This window comes from Portunus trituberculatus, chromosome 38 (genome assembly GCF_017591435.1).
Source record: "Portunus trituberculatus isolate SZX2019 chromosome 38, ASM1759143v1, whole genome shotgun sequence".
NCBI classification, from domain to species: domain Eukaryota; kingdom Metazoa; phylum Arthropoda; class Malacostraca; order Decapoda; family Portunidae; genus Portunus; species Portunus trituberculatus.
The window spans coordinates 37,570,802-37,589,042 of NC_059292.1; the positions used below are offsets into that span (position 1 = coordinate 37,570,802).

Below are 18,241 nucleotides of genomic sequence, written 5' to 3' on the forward strand. Positions count from 1 at the left end.
AACCACACGTGAAGATCATCTTGAAGACTTTTATAGGTTAAGAATAGAAAAAAAGATGAAAAAAACGCCCCATCACTCTCCAAACGAGCACTGTTGAACGAGGTATCCAGGACACACAACATGGGACACACACACACACACACACACACACACACACACACTGGAAGGCGAGACGGGGATGGAGTCTATGTTTTGAAGCGGAGGTAGTTCATAGATGTCAGTGTTTAATCGAAGTCACAGCTATCCTGGTGGTGAGCGGCGCGTGTCTTCCCTCTCTACCCTCCTATTTCTATGGATTTATCTACTCGGTTTCCCGGTGAGTAACTTTGCTGTGAAGGAGGGAAAAGGTGCGGTTGGGGGCATAAGTACAACCACTGTGCCCGGCTGGTGTAACGAATGTACGTCAGAAGCGAACGGTAAGAAGAGAGTACCGCACATCCCACACTGCAATACAAATAAAAAGGTGAAGAGAAAGGTAGAAAGAAAGAAAGATAAAAGAAAGAAAAAAAGAAAAGGAAGGAAGGAAGGAAGGAAGGAAGGAAGGAAGGAAGAAAGAAAGAAAGAAAGGAAGGAAGAAATGAATGAATGAATGAAGGAAAGAAGGATGGAAGAACGAAAGGAAGGAAGGAAAGAAAGAAGGAAGGAAGGAAGGAAGGAAGGAAGAACGAAAGAAAGAAAGAAAGAAAGAAAAGAAAAGGTAAAAAAGTAAGAAAGAAGGAAAAAAGAAAGAAAGGAAAGAAGGAAGGAAAGAGAAAAGGAAGGGAAGAAGGAAAAAGGAAAAAGAAACAAAATGAAAGAAGAACATGATAAGCCCCAAGATTTCCTAGTACTCTTTACACCAGACAATTTTCATCCGTCAGTACAGAAGACCCTTACAAGAAGAATTTATGAACAGGAATGACAAAGGAACGCACGTCTTACACAGGAGCTATCAAGTGTAGACCTATTGGTTTCTTGGAGCTTCCGTTATGTTTCTCCCTTTCACGACACGATGCAACAACACACAAAACATAACGCATTCCAATCAAACGACTATTACAATCACCTTCAAGTAATAAAAAGGGAATACATGATTAGACTTTCCAATTTCTAATTCGTATATTGTTAAGGATATGGAACCAATAGTAAAGTTTCAGAATGGTTCGTGATTTAGGTTCATATTCAGAAAGGCTTTGCTCTCACACCATCACCGCTTTCCAAAAGGCTCCAATTGAAGATACTCGTGTTTTTTTTAGCGTGTTTTTATGCTTCTGGTGTTGAGGTTGACAAGATTTCTAGTTTATTATAAGCAGAAACTGTCTTGAAAACCCGGCTAGTTGTCTCTTTGGCCTTGGAAAATTGCCTTAGTGAGAGGGAAAGGCGTTTCTGAATACTGACATTAGAAAAAAAGGTATCAGAAAGTAGAGTAAGAGTGAACAAATCCATTTCTTTGTCAATCTATCTCCAAGCGTCTTTTTCTCAATGATATTCTGCATGATTCTAATAAAGTTTCGCTGGTTTCCTAGTCTCCAAACAGGTAATGAAGCATCAAACACCTGTGAAAGGATGAGCCAATCGTTTTGAAGGTGCGTTTGGGATGATTGGCAGTATTGATTTCCTACCTAATGTTGAAAATTGTTGGGCCATGCTGTGAGTGCTTAATTATTCATGCTGGAAGGAGAGGCCATTCCTTTTTACACCTCGCCACTGACACACACGCCTCTCCCTCTCTCTCTATACCTGGCCGGCCGCCACACAATGGGGAGGGAGTGCTTCTGTCTTCTCTTGGCAAATACTTCCAGTCACTCCTGTTCATTCTTGCCCACGCCCTCTCTCTCTCTCTCTCTCTCTCTCTCTCTCTCTCTCTCTCTCTCTCTCACACACACCGCGCGGAGATAGATAGATAGATAGATAGATAGATAGAGATAGAGAGAGAGAGAGAGAGAGAGAGAGAGAGAGAGAGAGAGAGAGAGAGAGAGAGAGAGAGAGAGAGAGAGAGAGAGAGAGAGAGTTACATTTAGCGCCGCGAGCAGGAGTAGGAGTGAACTTGAATGAAAAATGGAATGGGGTGAATACAGTTAGAGTAAGTGAACAGCACAGCACTAGCCACCGTGGGAACACCAGAAGTACACTCTCCCGCAGGGCATCACTGGTATCTACAGGCCATAAAGGTTGTTGAAGTGGCCGATTGAGATGATGCTGAATTCTAATGCTAATGTTAATTCTCTTTCTTCCACTCTCCTCTTCTTCCTCTTTTTCATTTTCTATTTCTCCTTATCTTCCATTTCCTTCGTGTTCATTTTTTTCTAAGTACAGAATAAAATGGCAAGACGGAACAACACGAACACTCCACAACACAGGAATCAACCACGGTCCTGACTGAACAGAAAAATGTGTTACTCTAAATTCATGACAACAACTCTGAACTAAAAGAAAAAAAAAATAAAAACGGGATAATGTTGCTGTTTCTAAGACTGGAACGCACCACTCGCCTGTATCAATATCAGGAGACATCTTTTGGCCACCTTACTTCGTGTGGGTTGGAGTATGAGAAAGAAAAAATGACGCTCAGAATAACAGAAGTGGTCAGGCAACAGGTGCGCATAGTAGCAAACTGATAATACTACAGGAGATGGTCATGGTGGTGGTAGTGTTGATGGTGGTGAAGGTAGTGGTAGTGGTGGTGGTAGTATATCGCAACCTCACGTCACTCCGATGGTCGTCGTCCTCCTGCAGGTGACGTGTGAGTCGTGCAGCATCAAGCCTATCTTTCTGAGTGGCCGGGCTTATTGGCGCCTCATCAGCATTCCTCCGCGCTGCTCCATGGCGTTATCTTTCCCCGTCATCTTTATTCGTACCTTATTCTCGCACGTGTCTAATCACTCTTCCCGCCTCTGCCTTGTTTACACCTCCCGTGATTTGTACTGGAAGTCAGTGTACGTATTTGAATGGGAAGCTTCTGCGCGGCCTATATAAGTACTGGGCTTCATTGAGAGCAAGTCACGTGCGAGGCCTGCCTTTATATATTCCTTCCAAATGCGGGGATCTTTTCTCAGGCCACAAGAGGGCGTTGTCTCCCTCCGGCCACCTGCGAATATGTGCTCTCTCTCTCTCTCTCTCTCTCTCTCTCTCTCTCTCTCTCTCTCTCTCTCTCTCTCTCTCTCTCTCTCTAGGAATGTCAGTGCTCGGTAAAGTAAAAATATATTCGTTATATATTAATGAAAAATGTGTAGGGCAAAGATATTGAGATGAGAATTATATATAGAGGTGGTGGTAGTAGTAGTAGTAGTAGTAGTAGTAGTAGTAGTAATAGTAGTAGTAGTAGTAACAGTAGTAGTAGTAGTGGTAGTTGTAGTAGTAGTAGTAGTAGTAGTAGTAGTAGTAGTAGTGGTGGTGCTGGTAGTGGTGGTGTAGTAGTAGTAATAGTTGTTAAAAAATTACTTCCCAGCTGGTAACACTTACCCTTGTAGTAGTAGAGGCAGTACTCTGACAACACGAACCACCGCTTCTTCCATAGGTGGAGTCCATCGGCCCCTTGTTTGTAGAGCCATCCCTGGAGGGTGACGGGGGCCACCTCGGGCCGCCGCGCACCTGGAGTCTTCACCCAAGAGCCTCCACGCCGACGGCCAGCCTGTGGGGGAGGAAGAGAGCTGGTTAGGAGGATGAGAGTTATGAGTTTCCATAATAACGTGCTGATATTCATGTGGTTCGGGGAGTGGTGTGTAGAATTTAAAATTTCATTCAGGTAACTCCTTTTCCTTGATGGGCTTTTGATATTCATGTAAATCTGAAATAAGTGTTTAGTGCTTCCAAATTCATTAAAACTTTATGGTAACCCTCAGTGCCTTGTTATTGTGATACAGACATTGCTGCCGAAAGGTGTATGACATTATGGCGCTTAGTGATGCCGATCACACACACACACACACACACACACACACACACACACACACACACACACACACTCGATAGCTAATAATAAAAACAACAAACAACTATCCATTTACTTGAACACAAGCAACATCACCCTTTATCGCTCTGCACATAAAAAATATTCCATGCAGTGAGTGGTGTGGCGGTAGGTGATGGCAAGGCGGTGGCAAGACAGCGGCAAGGCAGCGGTAAGGCAGCGTAAGGCGGTGGCGGCCGCGGCACTCATTGCAAATTCCCTCACCGCCTGGTCGCGCCATTCCCAGGGCCCTCGGGAGCGACGTAAACACCAGGTGAGGACAGGCGCGGCAGAGGAGGTGGCCTTGGGCCTCTCGAAATGGAAATGATATGTATCTGTAAACCCATAAATTGTGTTGTAATTGTAAACGGAAAGTTTTAAAAGTGTGTACCTTTTACGAAGCTACAGGCATGCCCTTTGGAGCAATGGGTAAGCCTCGCTGGGAGACGGTTAACGCATGAGGCGCCGCCACCACCACCACCACCACAGCCTCCTCTACAACGTCACTGAACCCGCTGACCCATAAAAACTAGACCCATGGCGGGAGACGATGCTGGTGTTGTATTAATGCTCGGAGTGACTTTGGAGCCTTGGCGATATGACACCACCACATTACTCTTCAGTGACCACCTTTGTTCACACTCAGCGAAGTTACGACTGCCAGCGACTGCCCTTCAAAAACACTTTCCTACTATTTTTCCTACTACTTTATTGTGTGAGAGTCTATGCGGCTGAAGGCTACAAAAAGCGAAAAAAAAGCTCACTGAACCTACAAGTCCATAACGAATAGAGCAGAAAGAACTATAAAAAAATAGACGAGTCTTGAAATTATGCTCTCCTTCACCTCAGTCCTCGCCACAGAGAATGGAGGTGCACTGCTGCCTGACACCATTCGTCACCGTCCCGGCACTCGGCACCCTGATGGACGCACAATGCAGCTCTCTGTGCCACGGGTCGCTTGCACTATTTCTTCAGCCCAACTTGAAGCTAATATTAAATACAGACTAAGTCAAAAGTCATGTAACCTTCTGCACTCCCTTCAATGTGTTTAATGACTTCACATTAACCTTTCAGTCCCACGAGTTGTTTATATCCTACTAAAATTTAATAAATTATGTTGCAGCCCAAGAAACACTAAAAGGGATGAAACACAATAAAAAAACGGAGAAAATGCAACAACAAAGATGAGGAAAAGAGAACTGAGGAGGTAATATATGCATGATAATTCTCAACAGCAGATGTGAACGTTTAACAATGAAAGGAAAAACTTAAACACCCTTGAAGTTTGAGCAGAAGGTTAATATGTTGTTCATGACTGTTCGTTAGGCATTTCAAAACTCGCCTTTACTCTTTGGCTATCATTGTAATCTCCAGTCATGTACATCCTCTTATTTCTTAAAGCTTTCCTTTCATTCCTCGTCAATAGCTCTCATCATTATCTGCAACTTTTAAATGACATTATTTCGTATACTAGTCTCTAAAATATGTACTTCTATAGTTCATCAGATTATAAATTCTTACTTACATATTTCATACCAATCCAAATTATTTATAGTGGTCCCAATTAATAAAAGACGACCATTGCAGTAAAAGAGTTAAACTGAGACTTAATCTTTAATTTCCACAGAGTTTTAAAGCTATTTCATGAGTGATCCTATATATTAATTTCCCCTAAGTCTCTGCTCCGCCTTTCCTCTTAATTCCAATGCTTCAAAATCCTCCTACAACTCCCCTTCCCCCTCACCTCCACTCTCTCTCTCTCTCTCTCTCTCTCTCTCTCTCTCTCTCTCTCTCTCTCTCCTGCCTCTGATCCTCCCACGCACGCCATTCCTTCCCTGCCCTCACGTCCTATCCTCGCCCGTCCCTTCCTGCCCCCCTCTCCCCGCCTCCAGTGTTCCTCTCGATCAGTATTCTGGCGGCAGACCCCATCACATTTCCACCAAGATGAATGGCTATAAAGTTCCATTTAAGGTGATCAGTTTGCCATACCAAGATTTACTCGTGCTGAACCCGCCCGGTCAGTTTCTTGTGGTGACCAGTGATAAGTGAAGCTGCTGCACGGGTTGGGCAGGAGCAAAATTAAGAATAAATAGATACATAGCTAGTTAAGAATAATATATAAATACGAGGAGGAGCGGGAACAATGGTGGTTGGGGGGCGGCAGGTGGAGGAAGAGAAAGACAGGTGGGATTAATTAGAATGCCGCGGAAAGTGATGAAGGCGAAGAGGTGTTGCGGTAACGAGGGAATTATTTACACCACGTCGGCACCGTCACTCGCGGGAGCCTTCGTCGAGATTATTATTATTCATTAGCTGCTGACACTGCACAGCCCCTGGACACCCGGCAGCGTCCGAGGTGCAGAATGTTTCCTCATATACTTTTTCCTGCAGCTCCTCTCCTCCTCCTTCGTATCCACTTCCCTGCACTCCACGCCTCGCCTCGCCTCGCCTCGCCTAGCTTTGCCTCCTGCAGCTAAAAGGCGATAATTTTCCCACTCCACCTCCACCTTTTACTCTCCCCTCTCCTCCTCTTCTCGTGGGTCTCTTCCTTTCTCGGCTTTATTCTCCTTCTCCTCCTCCTCTTCGTTTTCCTCACCCTCTTTCAGCGTCTTTCTCCCGCCGTCTCTTCCCTAACAATTTTCTTTCTCTCCTTCCTTATGTGGCCAGCCAGTCGGATAGGTCACGTTGCCCTCCCCCTCCCTGCCCTCCATGACCCGACGTGGCACAAGCTGACCCCCATAACCCATGACCCAAGCCACTTTCCCTTCGCTCGGCCAAAAGGGAAGTTGTGCACTTACCACCTGCTGCCATCCATGTCACTTTCTTAGCCCAGGTAGTCAATTCTGGTGTAAAAATTCATGTGGAGTGATTTTTCCAGCTGTCCTATCTGAATTATTCTCAATTATTTTACCTTATTATTATTCCTTCGTTCTTAATTTCCAGTACGTCCATTTTTGTCTTCCCGATAGTTGTTCCTTTCTTCGTCTTCTCTCCCTCTCCTACCCTCTCTCTCTCTCTCTCTCTCTCTCTCTTTCCAGGTAATTACTACTCACCTGAACTGACCTTTCGTGGCGAGGATTTTCTAGGTTTATTATATACCTGTCGCACCTCAGCCAGATTTGCTGCCCTCGCCTGGTTGTGTAGGAGGTGCAGGCGTGTTGCGGGTATCGAACACACCTGGAGATCTTGGCTATGGGAAACACATCCTTGCGCATGCGTATTGATATTTTGGCGAGGAAATATGTAGGTAGATTCAAGTTCCAGGTTGGTTGAAGTGTTTTAGTTGGTTATATATTTTTCTTTCAGTAGCAAGAGCTTTACTTCTTTTCATTTAAGTGTTTTATTTATCTATTTGTTTCAGTAAAAGAAGTATTTAATTTATTTTCTCAGTAGCAGCAGGGTTTATTTCCCTTTTCTTTTTTCTTTTCATTGGCAGAATTGTTTAAATTTCTTCTTCAGTAGCAGGAGGTTTTTTCAGAATATTTCATTTACCATTCTTTTAAGTGGCTTACTTCATTGTTTTTTAATATTTATCAGTATTAAAGCTCTCTGCTGCAGACTGATAGTTCATATTTCTAGCTTACTTAACGGTAGCCCGGTAGCTCAGTGGTTAGAGCGCTGGCTTCACAAGCCAGAGGACCGGGGTTCGATTCCCCGGCCGGGTGGAGATATTTGGGTGTGTCTCCTTTCACGTGTAGCCCCTGTTCACCTAGCAGTGAGTAGGTACGGGATGTAAATCGAGGAGTTGTGACCTTGTTGTTGTGTGGTGTGTGCCTGGTCTCAGGCCTATCCGAAGATCGGAAATAATGAGCTCTGAGCTCGTTCCGTAGGGTAACGTCTGGTTGTCTCGTCAGAGACTGCAGCAGATCAAACAGTCAAACAAACAGTGTCATGGCAACGGTCAAGCTGAGAGTCAAGAGAAACGGGGCAAAATAAATGAGGTTAACGTAGACGACATTCTCTCCATCCATTACATTTCTCACCAGGACATATTTCTCACAACAACCTGCACTCACTGTCCCTTCACGAATACTCCCGAAACCTGCGTGTGATGAGATTCAGGTATCGTGACTAAACGTGTTGTCTTGGTGGAGTTGATGCAGCTATAAACTCGAGTGACATTCCCTCTCATTTCCACCGTGATTAGCATTTCTTCTCCCTCAGTTCGAATTCGTGTGATCCGTTAACAGTCTGCCAGTCATCAGGCCTTGTAAGGAGACTGTCAGATTGAGACTTATAAGAGCGAGTGAAAGCAAAAAGCACAGAGGAAGTGAGTGTAGGTTACCTGACTTCTGACAAAGACTATGCATAAGTACCTACACTATTCGATACTTTCTGCTATATTTTTCATTATTATTTGTCCAGTGAATGTAGAGAAGCACACACTTAAGCATATTTCGTATTTAATTTGGATTTTGTCGTGGGCTATGAATTGATGAAAAAATATATATAACAAGATAGACAGATATATAGATAGATAGATAGATAGATAGAGAGATAGAGAGAGAGAGAGAGAGAGAGAGAGAGAGAGAGAGAGAGAGAGAGAGAGAGAGAGAGAGAGAGAGAGAGAGAGAGAGAGAGAGAGAGAGAGAGAGAGAGAGAGAGAGAGAGAGAGAGAGGCATTATTAATTTCAAACATAACCTCCAAAGAGGAACTAAATACGCATGTCATGGCTCTGATTTCCAGGCTCCAGGAAGTGTCACTGTATTACATCACATCACAGACATACAAAAGTTAGTTGTCAATTCCAGGAACACACGGCAAAAGCAATTCCTCACACACGTATTATTGAAGCAAAAAAAAAAAAATAAATAAAAGGGAAAAAAAGAGAGAAAACCTAGCATTCAGATTTCCTTCTCCGTGAAAAGTCACTCTTAAAATTTCAACTGAGTCACTGTTCTGATTTCACGCACTGTTTCGCTACGTTGATCATTTGCTAACGGAGAAAAGCCACGCCGATAAATTAGGGCCTTGCTGTATCGCCGTCCATTATACCCGCCAACTACTGCATTACCTCTGACCCGCAACTCCACCAACTCCACGCCCGCCGAGCACAAAGGAGGAGTCGGTGACGCGAGACGAGTGTGAAGGACGCCGCGGGGTTTGTTTGGTCCAGGTGGTAGTGGTGGTGGTGGTGGTGGTATTCTAACCTCAAAAGTCATATTTTGGCAGAAAAATGACCGAATGAAAAACATTTAGAGGGAATATTATATGATGCAGGTGTGTTCGTTTATGATAGCTGAGCACTATTCGTACATTGATTGATCAATTCGTTCACTGAACGAGTGACTGATTTAGTGATTGAGTGTGTATTTTTTCATTATTTAAGAACTCTAGTCAAAAGTAACAAAACTGGCGTTAAGTCTTTCCTATTTTTAGTTTCTGCTCTATTGTTTTTCCCCCATCAATTCTCGTCAATGAATACTCTTCATTCCCTCCCTTTAATCTCAATACTTAATATTTTTTCGGCTTTTATTTTCGGTTTCCTTGATCCAGAACTTAGAGACAGTGCATCCTAATGAAGGATTTAGAATCTAGCATTTAAGGACCGTTACTGCGAGTGCATGCCCTTCCTACCTTCAAACCATGACCTGGAATCAAACCAGTGGAAGTGCACAGTTCCTCAAATCCTCTTACTGTTTTCAACATCAAAATTTTATCCTCCCGAGTTATCTCTTACAATCTTCCTTTCCCTCGAGGTGCGTTGCTTAAGCTTTCCCAGTCTTTCTTCACCGGGCAATTCTCCTAAGCTTTGTAGTCATTGGTGACCGCTCCTTGTACGTACTTTCACTTGCTGCTTTGTGTGCGGTCAGCTGGCTTTTTGCAACTCCAATATGTTCACTTGTTTCCTCTTACCAAAAACATCCCTATTCTAATCGTGTCATACATCGCAGAAACCTCGTGATTTTGTGCTTATGATTTTGATAGATTTTTTTTTGTTTATAATCCGTGTTTTTATGGTGATTCTCTTGCAATTTTCTGGTTTTCATTCTTTATCTAGTTCGATTTCCGATTTTAAGATATTCTGTAGAAGTCTCTCTCTCTCTCTCTCTCTCTCTCTCTCATTATTCTCCCTTTCCCTTAAATGGTTCTTTATTGCTCTTCTCTCCTCCATGTTCAAGCCTTCTCTCAAACACTGGAAAGCCTGCATCACGATTCCCAGCCATATGAGTAAACAAACTGCCTAAGCCGCGATACCTTCAGTTCTCCGGTGTACAGTGAATGTCTCAACGCATCGCCTCTCGAGTACAGTTTTCTTAAGGTCTTTGGAGTGAGGTAAGGTGGTCAGAATTCCCATAAACGTAAAGACTTCCTCCGTCGTCAGGTGTGTGTGTGTGTGTGTGTGTGTGTGTTGTGTAAGATATTGAAAATTCTCTCTCTCTCTCTCTCTCTCTCTCTCTCTCTCTCTCTCTCTCTCTCTCTCTCTCTCTCTCTCTCTCCCTCTTTTCAACATCTTTCTGTTACTCCATTCTGTCACCACCACTATTTCCCCCACCCCCCCACCCTCACCACCACCATCACCGTAATCATTATCATTTGTAGTTATCTTATTGGTGATGGATGGGCGGAGGCACGTCTCTCTCTCTCTCTCTCTCTCTCTCTCTCTCTCTCTCTCTCTCTCTCTCTCTCTCTCTCTCTCTCTCTCTCTCGTCTTACCTAACTCCTTCTCCTTCACCAACATCCATTCCTAACCATCCTGAACCCGACATGCCCAACAAAGCAGCCTCACACATACCTGCTTCTACTCCTGCGTGTCTCACTACCACCACCATCACCACACTCAGCCCCACCCCATCCTCCCTCACTCACCATACCAGCTTTTGTTTCTACATTGGGTCTCGCTCCTCCCATCCACACGCCCACCCCTTCACATGATTCAGAGTCTCATTGTTTTTCTTTGCACGAGACTCTTTTGGACTGATTCTAAAAAGATTCTTTATTATTTCGCTGTAGAGAGTGTATGCAGTAATGGTAATTCTCTGAGGGTGTCTGGGCAGGGAGGGAAGGATACAGCTGGTAAAGGTTTAAGTCTTCGTCTGTTTGAAATGATAAAGAAATGTGTGTCTTCTTATTCTTTCATTTTATCAACGTGTGGTGTTTTTCATTTCTTGAGTGAGTGAGTGAGTGGGTGGACGTGTGTGTGTGTGTGTGTGTGTGTGTGTGTGTGTGTGTGTGTGTGTGTGTGTGTGTGTGTGTAATTCACCTCGGTCGCCTGCTGGTCACCCAGCCAGTCTTCCCCATTACGGAGCGAGCTCAGAGCTCATAGACCGATCTTCGGGTAGGACTGAGACCACAACACACTCCACACACCGGGAAAGCGAGGCCACAACCCCTCGAGTTACGTCCCGTACGTATTTACTGCTAGGTGAACAGGGGCTACACATTAAGAGGCTTGCCCATATGCCTCGCCGCGCCGGGATTCGAACCCGGGCCTCTCGATTGTGAGTCGAGCGTGCTAACCACTACACTACTCGGTGTGTGTGTGTGTGTGTGTGTGTGTGTGTGTGTGTGTGTGTGTGTGTGTGTGTGTGTCTGCGAGCAAGTCATATAGTGAATTTCAAATCGTTTACACTTTCATGCATCTCAAATAATTTTCGAATCGAAGCCACGCGTTGCCTTTGCATTCAAGATTATGTTGGTTTCCCAATACGTGTTTTGATGGATGGGACGACCTGACAAAAAGTAGGAGGAGAAAGACTGGAGGAGACGGAGTGAGGAAGTTACGAAAAGAGGCAGTGACAGTATAGGAGGAGAATGAGGATGTGAGGTGAGAGACGAGGCGGAGTGAAAGGTGTAAGAGGCAGAGGAAGAGGAAAGGTCTGGGAAAGTATATATCCTCACTACACGATGCAATGCTTCACCAATGTCTTCCCGGCAGCCGTGGCCACTCAGGCATCCATCAAGCCGGCATGCACGTCAGAAATGGACCAGCACTCATGCCCCTCTCAGCCGCAGGTGCAAGACTGACCATAACATTTTAAAACTTTACGACTCGAGGTGAAAGTTGTCCGGGGGAGGCGTAACTGAGGAGCCGTGCCGTCTATCCATCTGTCTCCCCGCACAAACTTCTGCCGTGAGTCAGGGATACACATTCTGCGGTAGTTTTAATGCTCACATCTCCCATTTCAGAGCACCGCCGCTTTGTTACGCACGTAGGGTGACCCAGACACATGTGACGGTAACAATGCGCCCTAAAATTGTTCCATTTCTCATGCCGCCAGACCGCGGAGCCCTTCACCCCACACCCTGCCACTCCTTCACGCCCATCCCTGCAACGCACCGCTGGGAACACCTTACTGCAAGGAGAGAGAGAGAGAGAGAGAGAGAGAGAGAGAGGAAAAAATCTACATGAAAAAACGTGTGCCGCGCCCTACAGGGAAATATATCAACGCTGTAACCCATTTTTCCTTTTCCTTTATGCAAGAGGGTTTCTAGCCAAGGTAACAAAAGGGAAGAAGAAAAAGGCTCACTGGAGGAAAGAGCCAAAAGGATCATCTAATATTAGAAAAGCGTCTTGCTTACCTTTTGATATCGCTGACCACTCTCATTTCTTTATGAAGACCAAGCACATCTTATCGGGGAAAAAAAAAAAAAACATCCCTACATCTCGTTAGTTTCGCCGCATTGACTGCCTCGTTTGCAACCACGAGGCTATACACCAGTCCTCAGCACTGCACAAGCCAACGCCCTACTTCGTACCCCGCCCCGCCTCGGCCTGACACTCGTGACATGTAAGATGTACGCCCGGCTCTCGGCTCGTTTTGGAGAGTGCGGCATCGTGCCACAGGCTGCTGCCGCTGATTGGATAGGTAACGGAGGCGAGAAAGGGAGGACAGGCGGACACTCTGATGAAAAGATTATTTACGATGAAGCTTCCAGATGAGATAGAAAAACAACAAGCAAAATATCTAAATGAATAAAAAAACAAAGTAGTAAACTAATTACGTACCGAAAAAGCTAACTAACGAACTAATCAACAAACAAACTAGCTAGCTAAACAATCTCAGTAATTAGCAAACAAACACACTGCACAATTCTAAGTGAAAAATTTTCGTTCTTGAAAAAACACTTAGGTAAATTTATGAATTATAAAGCAAGACTAAATCGCTAAAAGATTTGTGATTTTCCGTCAGCCAGGAGTCGGGGCAGGCCAGGCCACGTACAATACCTCCACCAGGTGAATGCCGGTTGACGTTGCCTTATTCACATACGTGTAACACTTTCTAGACAAGTTCACTCTCGGCTCATCAACTATTAAGCCGGAGTCTTCATTCCTGCCACGCGTACACACCTACACATTGAAGCATCTCACGCCAGTAGCCACTCTGTAAGGCAACATTATACCTCTCTGACTTTCCTTTTATTTACACATAAGAGGGATATTGGACAAGGCCAGTCTATAAAAAGAAAGAGAAAAAGGATCATCCAAAAAATGGTGGATAAAAGTCTTGAAACCTCTCTTGGAATAGTTGAAGATAATAGAAAAGGGAAAAGTTTATCCTAGCATTCCACAGATTTTCCCCACCTTTTTAAATACACTGACCGAAAAACCACACATGATGTCCTTACGTGGCGCTTTAACTGTCTGTCATAACCCTGCAGCAGACATTACACCAGCCTGCAGATGCACATAGCACACCCTAATTTATTTTATTTTATGTAAGAGGCGTTCTTGTTTAGAGTAACAAAAAGGGAAGGAGCTCACTGAAATGCCAGCCCCCAAAGAGAATAACCAAATGGAATATGCACGTTATTTTTCGCGAATCCTTGAACGCTAGCTGGATCTCACTGGAATAGGTAGGAGTCTCTGCCGTGACGCGCGCGGTGGAGTCATCAGATAGCGAACGACAAAAAAAAGTCAGGAATTTTGCGCCCTGTGATGTCTTCAAAGGCAATGAACTCCGCGGGGCCGCCAGCATGAAGGCCTTTTCTTTTTTTTGGTCGCTGATCCTGGAGCTCCATTCACTGAGATGGCGCGGCAATCACTACTTAATGAGAGAAAGCAGGCGTTCCGCAGGCAGTTCAGCCATAGATAGATAGATAGATAAATTGATAGATAGAAAGATGAATAGGCAGACAGATAGACAGAGAGAGAGAGAGAGAGAGAGAGAGAGAGAGAGAGAGAGAGAGAGAGAGAGAGAGAAAAATGGTAAATAGATAGACAGACAGATCAATAAACAGACAGGTAGAAAGTACAAATAAACAGACATAAATAAACAAGTCTACTGAACACAACCTTCCCGGTAACTGAAAAAAAGAGAGAAAAATAATGGATCCAATCTAATTCCTAGCCACAACACACCGCATACACAACTTCCATATAAAGCGCGGTGAGATCTCGGTGCTTCCCTCGGCCGGCACGAGTCGAGGGAGGAAAGGAAGGAAAAATAATAATGTGCGTGGATTTAATTGGATTTTCACACTCTATGACCAGAATCACCAGGTGTTAATTCTGTGGTCTATGCCGCCTGTGTTTCCCGCCGCGTCGCTTCATACTATACCATCTTAGCAGAAGCAAGGTCTGAGCTTCAAAAATATCATGAATCCGTCTTTACCGAGCTAGTGACGAGCCTGCGCTACGTACACTTGTCCTGCAGCTGAGTGATTGGATAACGACTGGTGTCTTCTTAATCCTTCCCTTATCATTGTTTTTGTTTTAAATATTGAATATGATAGAGAAGATCAGAAGGAAAGACGTCATTGATGCAAGAACAACACATAAGAGTAACAAAGATTAAATAGACCAAACTTTCCTGTTGCCAGTAAGTCATGGGATCAGCGCTAATTTAAGTTAAGGGTTTCACAGCCTTAGGAAGTATCGTCACTGACAACTAAAGTCAATATTAGTAAAAGTTTTATTTTCCATAACGACTATACTTTCAAAGGCTACAGAGATCATAAGTCTTGTTCTAGTTGGTATTTCTATGCATTTACACGTGCAGAATACCCATGAAACATCGCTGAAACTTAGAAAACACTCTTGGTAAGTCTCATAACTTTTACATAAGGAACTTCGATCTTTATTTAGTACAGGCTGTTAAAGGTAGTGACGATGGGGTACCAAACACCAGCCCTGAAAATCGACCTCCAAGGCAGCCTTCAGCGTACGCAGTGCTTCCCGGGCCAGCATCCGGTGGGTGAAGCAGGTATGCGCCGAGAGGGAGCCATAAAAACCATTAACAGTGGCGACAGGGAGCAAGAGGACGACGACCTGCATCACCTTGAGTCTCACTGGACACACCCACGCCGGAGGACTGGCAACGGCACCCCATAAACTCTTGGGTTGCTGAACGCTATCTTTGAGCTGCACTTCAGTAACTTCACGGCGCAGAGGGACGCATCACTGTACTGTATGTAGTGTTACTGACTCTTACGTCACTCGCTGCGCTATGCTGCGGCGGCTGCTCATGATTCCTGCACACTTTGATAAGGAGAACATGTGAAAGATATTTGTTAGAGTGGGTTAAGAAGAAATGGAAGTATTAAGTAGAAATTTGGTTTGATTTGCTTTGGTTTAGTTTCTTTTTTTAATGCAGGAGAGGAAAATGAAAAAAAAAAGGTCCACTGGGTTGCCACTTTCCTTAAAGATCACTTGTTTGGCTAGGTTTGGTTAGCATAGGTTAGGTTAGGTTACGCTCATAATTTACTTTCACAGGAGGGAGTGGAAGTTATAGGTACAGGTTTGGTTAGGTAAAGTTAAATTCCTGTGCAGTTTGATAGGAAAAAAGTTAATTAAGTTAGGTTAGATTAGGTTCCTGTGTTCTATGATGGTAAGGAGTGGAAGTGATCTGGGTAGACAAAATTGAATTCCTGAAAAAAAAATTGATAGGAGGAAAAGGAAATGAAAATTACAAGTTAGGTTAGGTTAGGTGATAATCCTGCGCTCTATGATAGTAAGGAGTGTGTAAGTGACTAGTGTGTAAGTGACTAATGTGTGTGTAAGTGACTTGTACAGGTTAGAGACACTCACCCCCTTCCTGGACTCATGGTTGTTGAGGCCGCTGGGAACAGGCGCTGCTGATGATGCCTCACACCTGCAACACAAGACAACACTAAATAAAAGAATGCAACATACAAGACTCTCTACTTAATGATACTGAGAAGATGAGGACTGAGGCCACGTGTAGCGATAGAGTGTATACGCTTCCAACTTAACCTCTATCTATCATATATCTATCTACTCTGTCGATAGTAAATCAGAAGGTAATTATATAGAGTCCAATTGACATACACAATCTTTCAACGAGATTAAACAACATTCAACCTGTGAAATATAACCTTCCACACAACACAAGCACAGAAAAAGATGTACAAGTAGAAAATCAAAAGGTAATTATATAGAGTCCAATCGCCACACACAATCTTTCACCGAGACCAAACAACATTCCACCTGTGAAATATAACCTTCCACACAACACAAACACAGAACAAGATGTACGTACAAGCAGAATCAATAACCACCCTCCCTCGCAGGTAAATAAAGATAATGAGTCGTGGCCGGCACCTTAATTACCGTTTTGCAGCGAGTAATTTCTTAAAGTAAACACACACAATCATTCGCTCTCGCCGCCTTGGTGCTGCCAGATAACCACGGATCCGGACCAGGGAATTTTAATTAGGTCGGCACAATGATCAGGTTGCTCTCATCATTAACCACACCGCCGGTAACAACTTACAGCACACCAGCGGAAGGCAACCCACCCACCAACCCACCCACCCACCAACCAAACCACCCTCCCATCCACCCGACCCCATCCCGGACAAAGGGTATAATTGGTCGGGCAAACACTGGGTGCGGGTCAACCTCCGCCTGCCCCCGCCCACGCCCCCGACCCCAGCAGCCCGCCACACCCTCCCTGCCCTCACTGCACGCCACCCGCTTATTGGTGAGGTGTCTTCAGCAGGTCGCGGTGGTCACGCAACGGTGCGGGGCTGACCTAGTGAGTGGTGGTGGTGGTAGTGGTGGTGGTAGAGAATGATGTAAAAGGAAAATATTAAGGAATAAAACTATGAGAGAGAGAGAGAGAGAGAGAGAGAGAGAGAGAGAGAGAGAGAGAGAGAGAGAGAGAGAGAGAGAGAGAGAGAGAGAGAGAGAGAGAGAGAGAGAGAGAGAGAAACTACAGTGGCAGGCAGGCATGCACCAAGGTAGAAAGGAAGAGCCTGAAGGAGAAAAGAACAATGGCACGTCTGGGAAGAGAAGGAGGAGGAGGAGGAGGAGAAGGAGGAGGAGGAGGAGAAGGAGAAGGAGGAGGAGGAGGAGGAGGAGGAGGGAGGAGGAGGTGGAGGAGGAGAAAGGATACGCAGAAAGGCCCTTAAGGGATGAGGTGAAAAAAAATTAACTGGGAAGGAAATGAAGGATAGAGGAAGGAAGGAAGGAAACAAAGGAAAAATGGATTGATAAGAAAAAATGCCATAAAAGACGTAAAAGAAAGAAATAAAGCATGAAAAGAGAAGAAAAAATGAAAGAAGGAAAGAAACGAATAAACAACAAAAAAAAAGAAAAGGAAGAGAGAGAGAGAGAGAGAGAGAGAGAGAGAGAGAGAGAGAGAGAGAGAGACAGAACAAAACAAGGAAATAAAAACACGAAATAAATTAACAGAAAAAAGAAAACAGACAAAAAAACACAAATAAAAACCAAAACCAAAAACAATCAACAAAAAACAACAAAAAATGAAAAAAAAAGAAAAAAAATAAGAAATAAACGAAAAAGACAAAAAGAAGAATTAAAGGGCTCCAGTAAAAGGAAGAAGGAAGGAGAAGAGGAAGGAGAGTGAGGAGGCGGAGGAAGAGGAAGAAGGGAAGGAAGGAGGGAGGGAGGGAGTGTTTACCTGGAGGGAGAGAGAGAGAGAGAGAGGGAGAGCAGGTGAGAGGGAGGGAAAGGCAAGGGATGGTGAATCAGAAACGCCAGAGGTATGTCCGACCAAAAAGAGAGAGAGAGAGAGAGAGAGAGAGAGAGAGAGAGAGAGAGAGAGAGAGAGAGAGAGAGAGAGAGAGAGAGAGAGAATGTTTACAAGCCTAACACGATGTATCCAGAGGGGACCCATAGTCTTAATGTATCGGTGTGGTATTATATTCGTGGCAGGAGGAGGAACAGGAGGAGGAGGAGGAGGAGGAGGAGGAGGAGGAGGAGGAGGAGGAGGAGAGGAGGAGGAGGAGGAGGAGGAGGAGGAGGAGGAGGAGGAGAAGGAGATGGCGGCGGAGGGAAAAAAAAGAAAGATAAGAGCAAGATATAAGAGAATGAGGAACAAGGGGAGAGAGAGAGAGAGAGAGAGAGAGAGAGAGAGAGAGAGAGAGAGAGAGAGAGAGAGAGA

The 18,241-nt window shown here is 44.5% G+C and overlaps 1 protein-coding gene across 24 annotated transcripts in view; it reads right to left on the reverse strand.

Annotated features, from left to right (window-relative positions):
* LOC123515007 overlaps positions 1–18,241 on the reverse strand; it is a 384,569-nt gene that overhangs the window by 174,912 nt on the left and 191,416 nt on the right. For all 24 annotated transcript variants that reach the window (XR_006677730.1, XM_045273355.1, XM_045273353.1 and 21 more), the window contains 2 exons: positions 15,901–15,964; positions 3,442–3,610 (listed from right to left, as the gene is read on the reverse strand). Coding sequence is in view for 23 of the 24 variants with exons in the window: in XM_045273355.1 (XP_045129290.1) it covers positions 3,442–3,610; positions 15,901–15,964 (233 nt within the window). In the remaining variant the exon portion in view is untranslated. The remainder of the gene's footprint in view (positions 1–3,441; positions 3,611–15,900; positions 15,965–18,241) is intronic.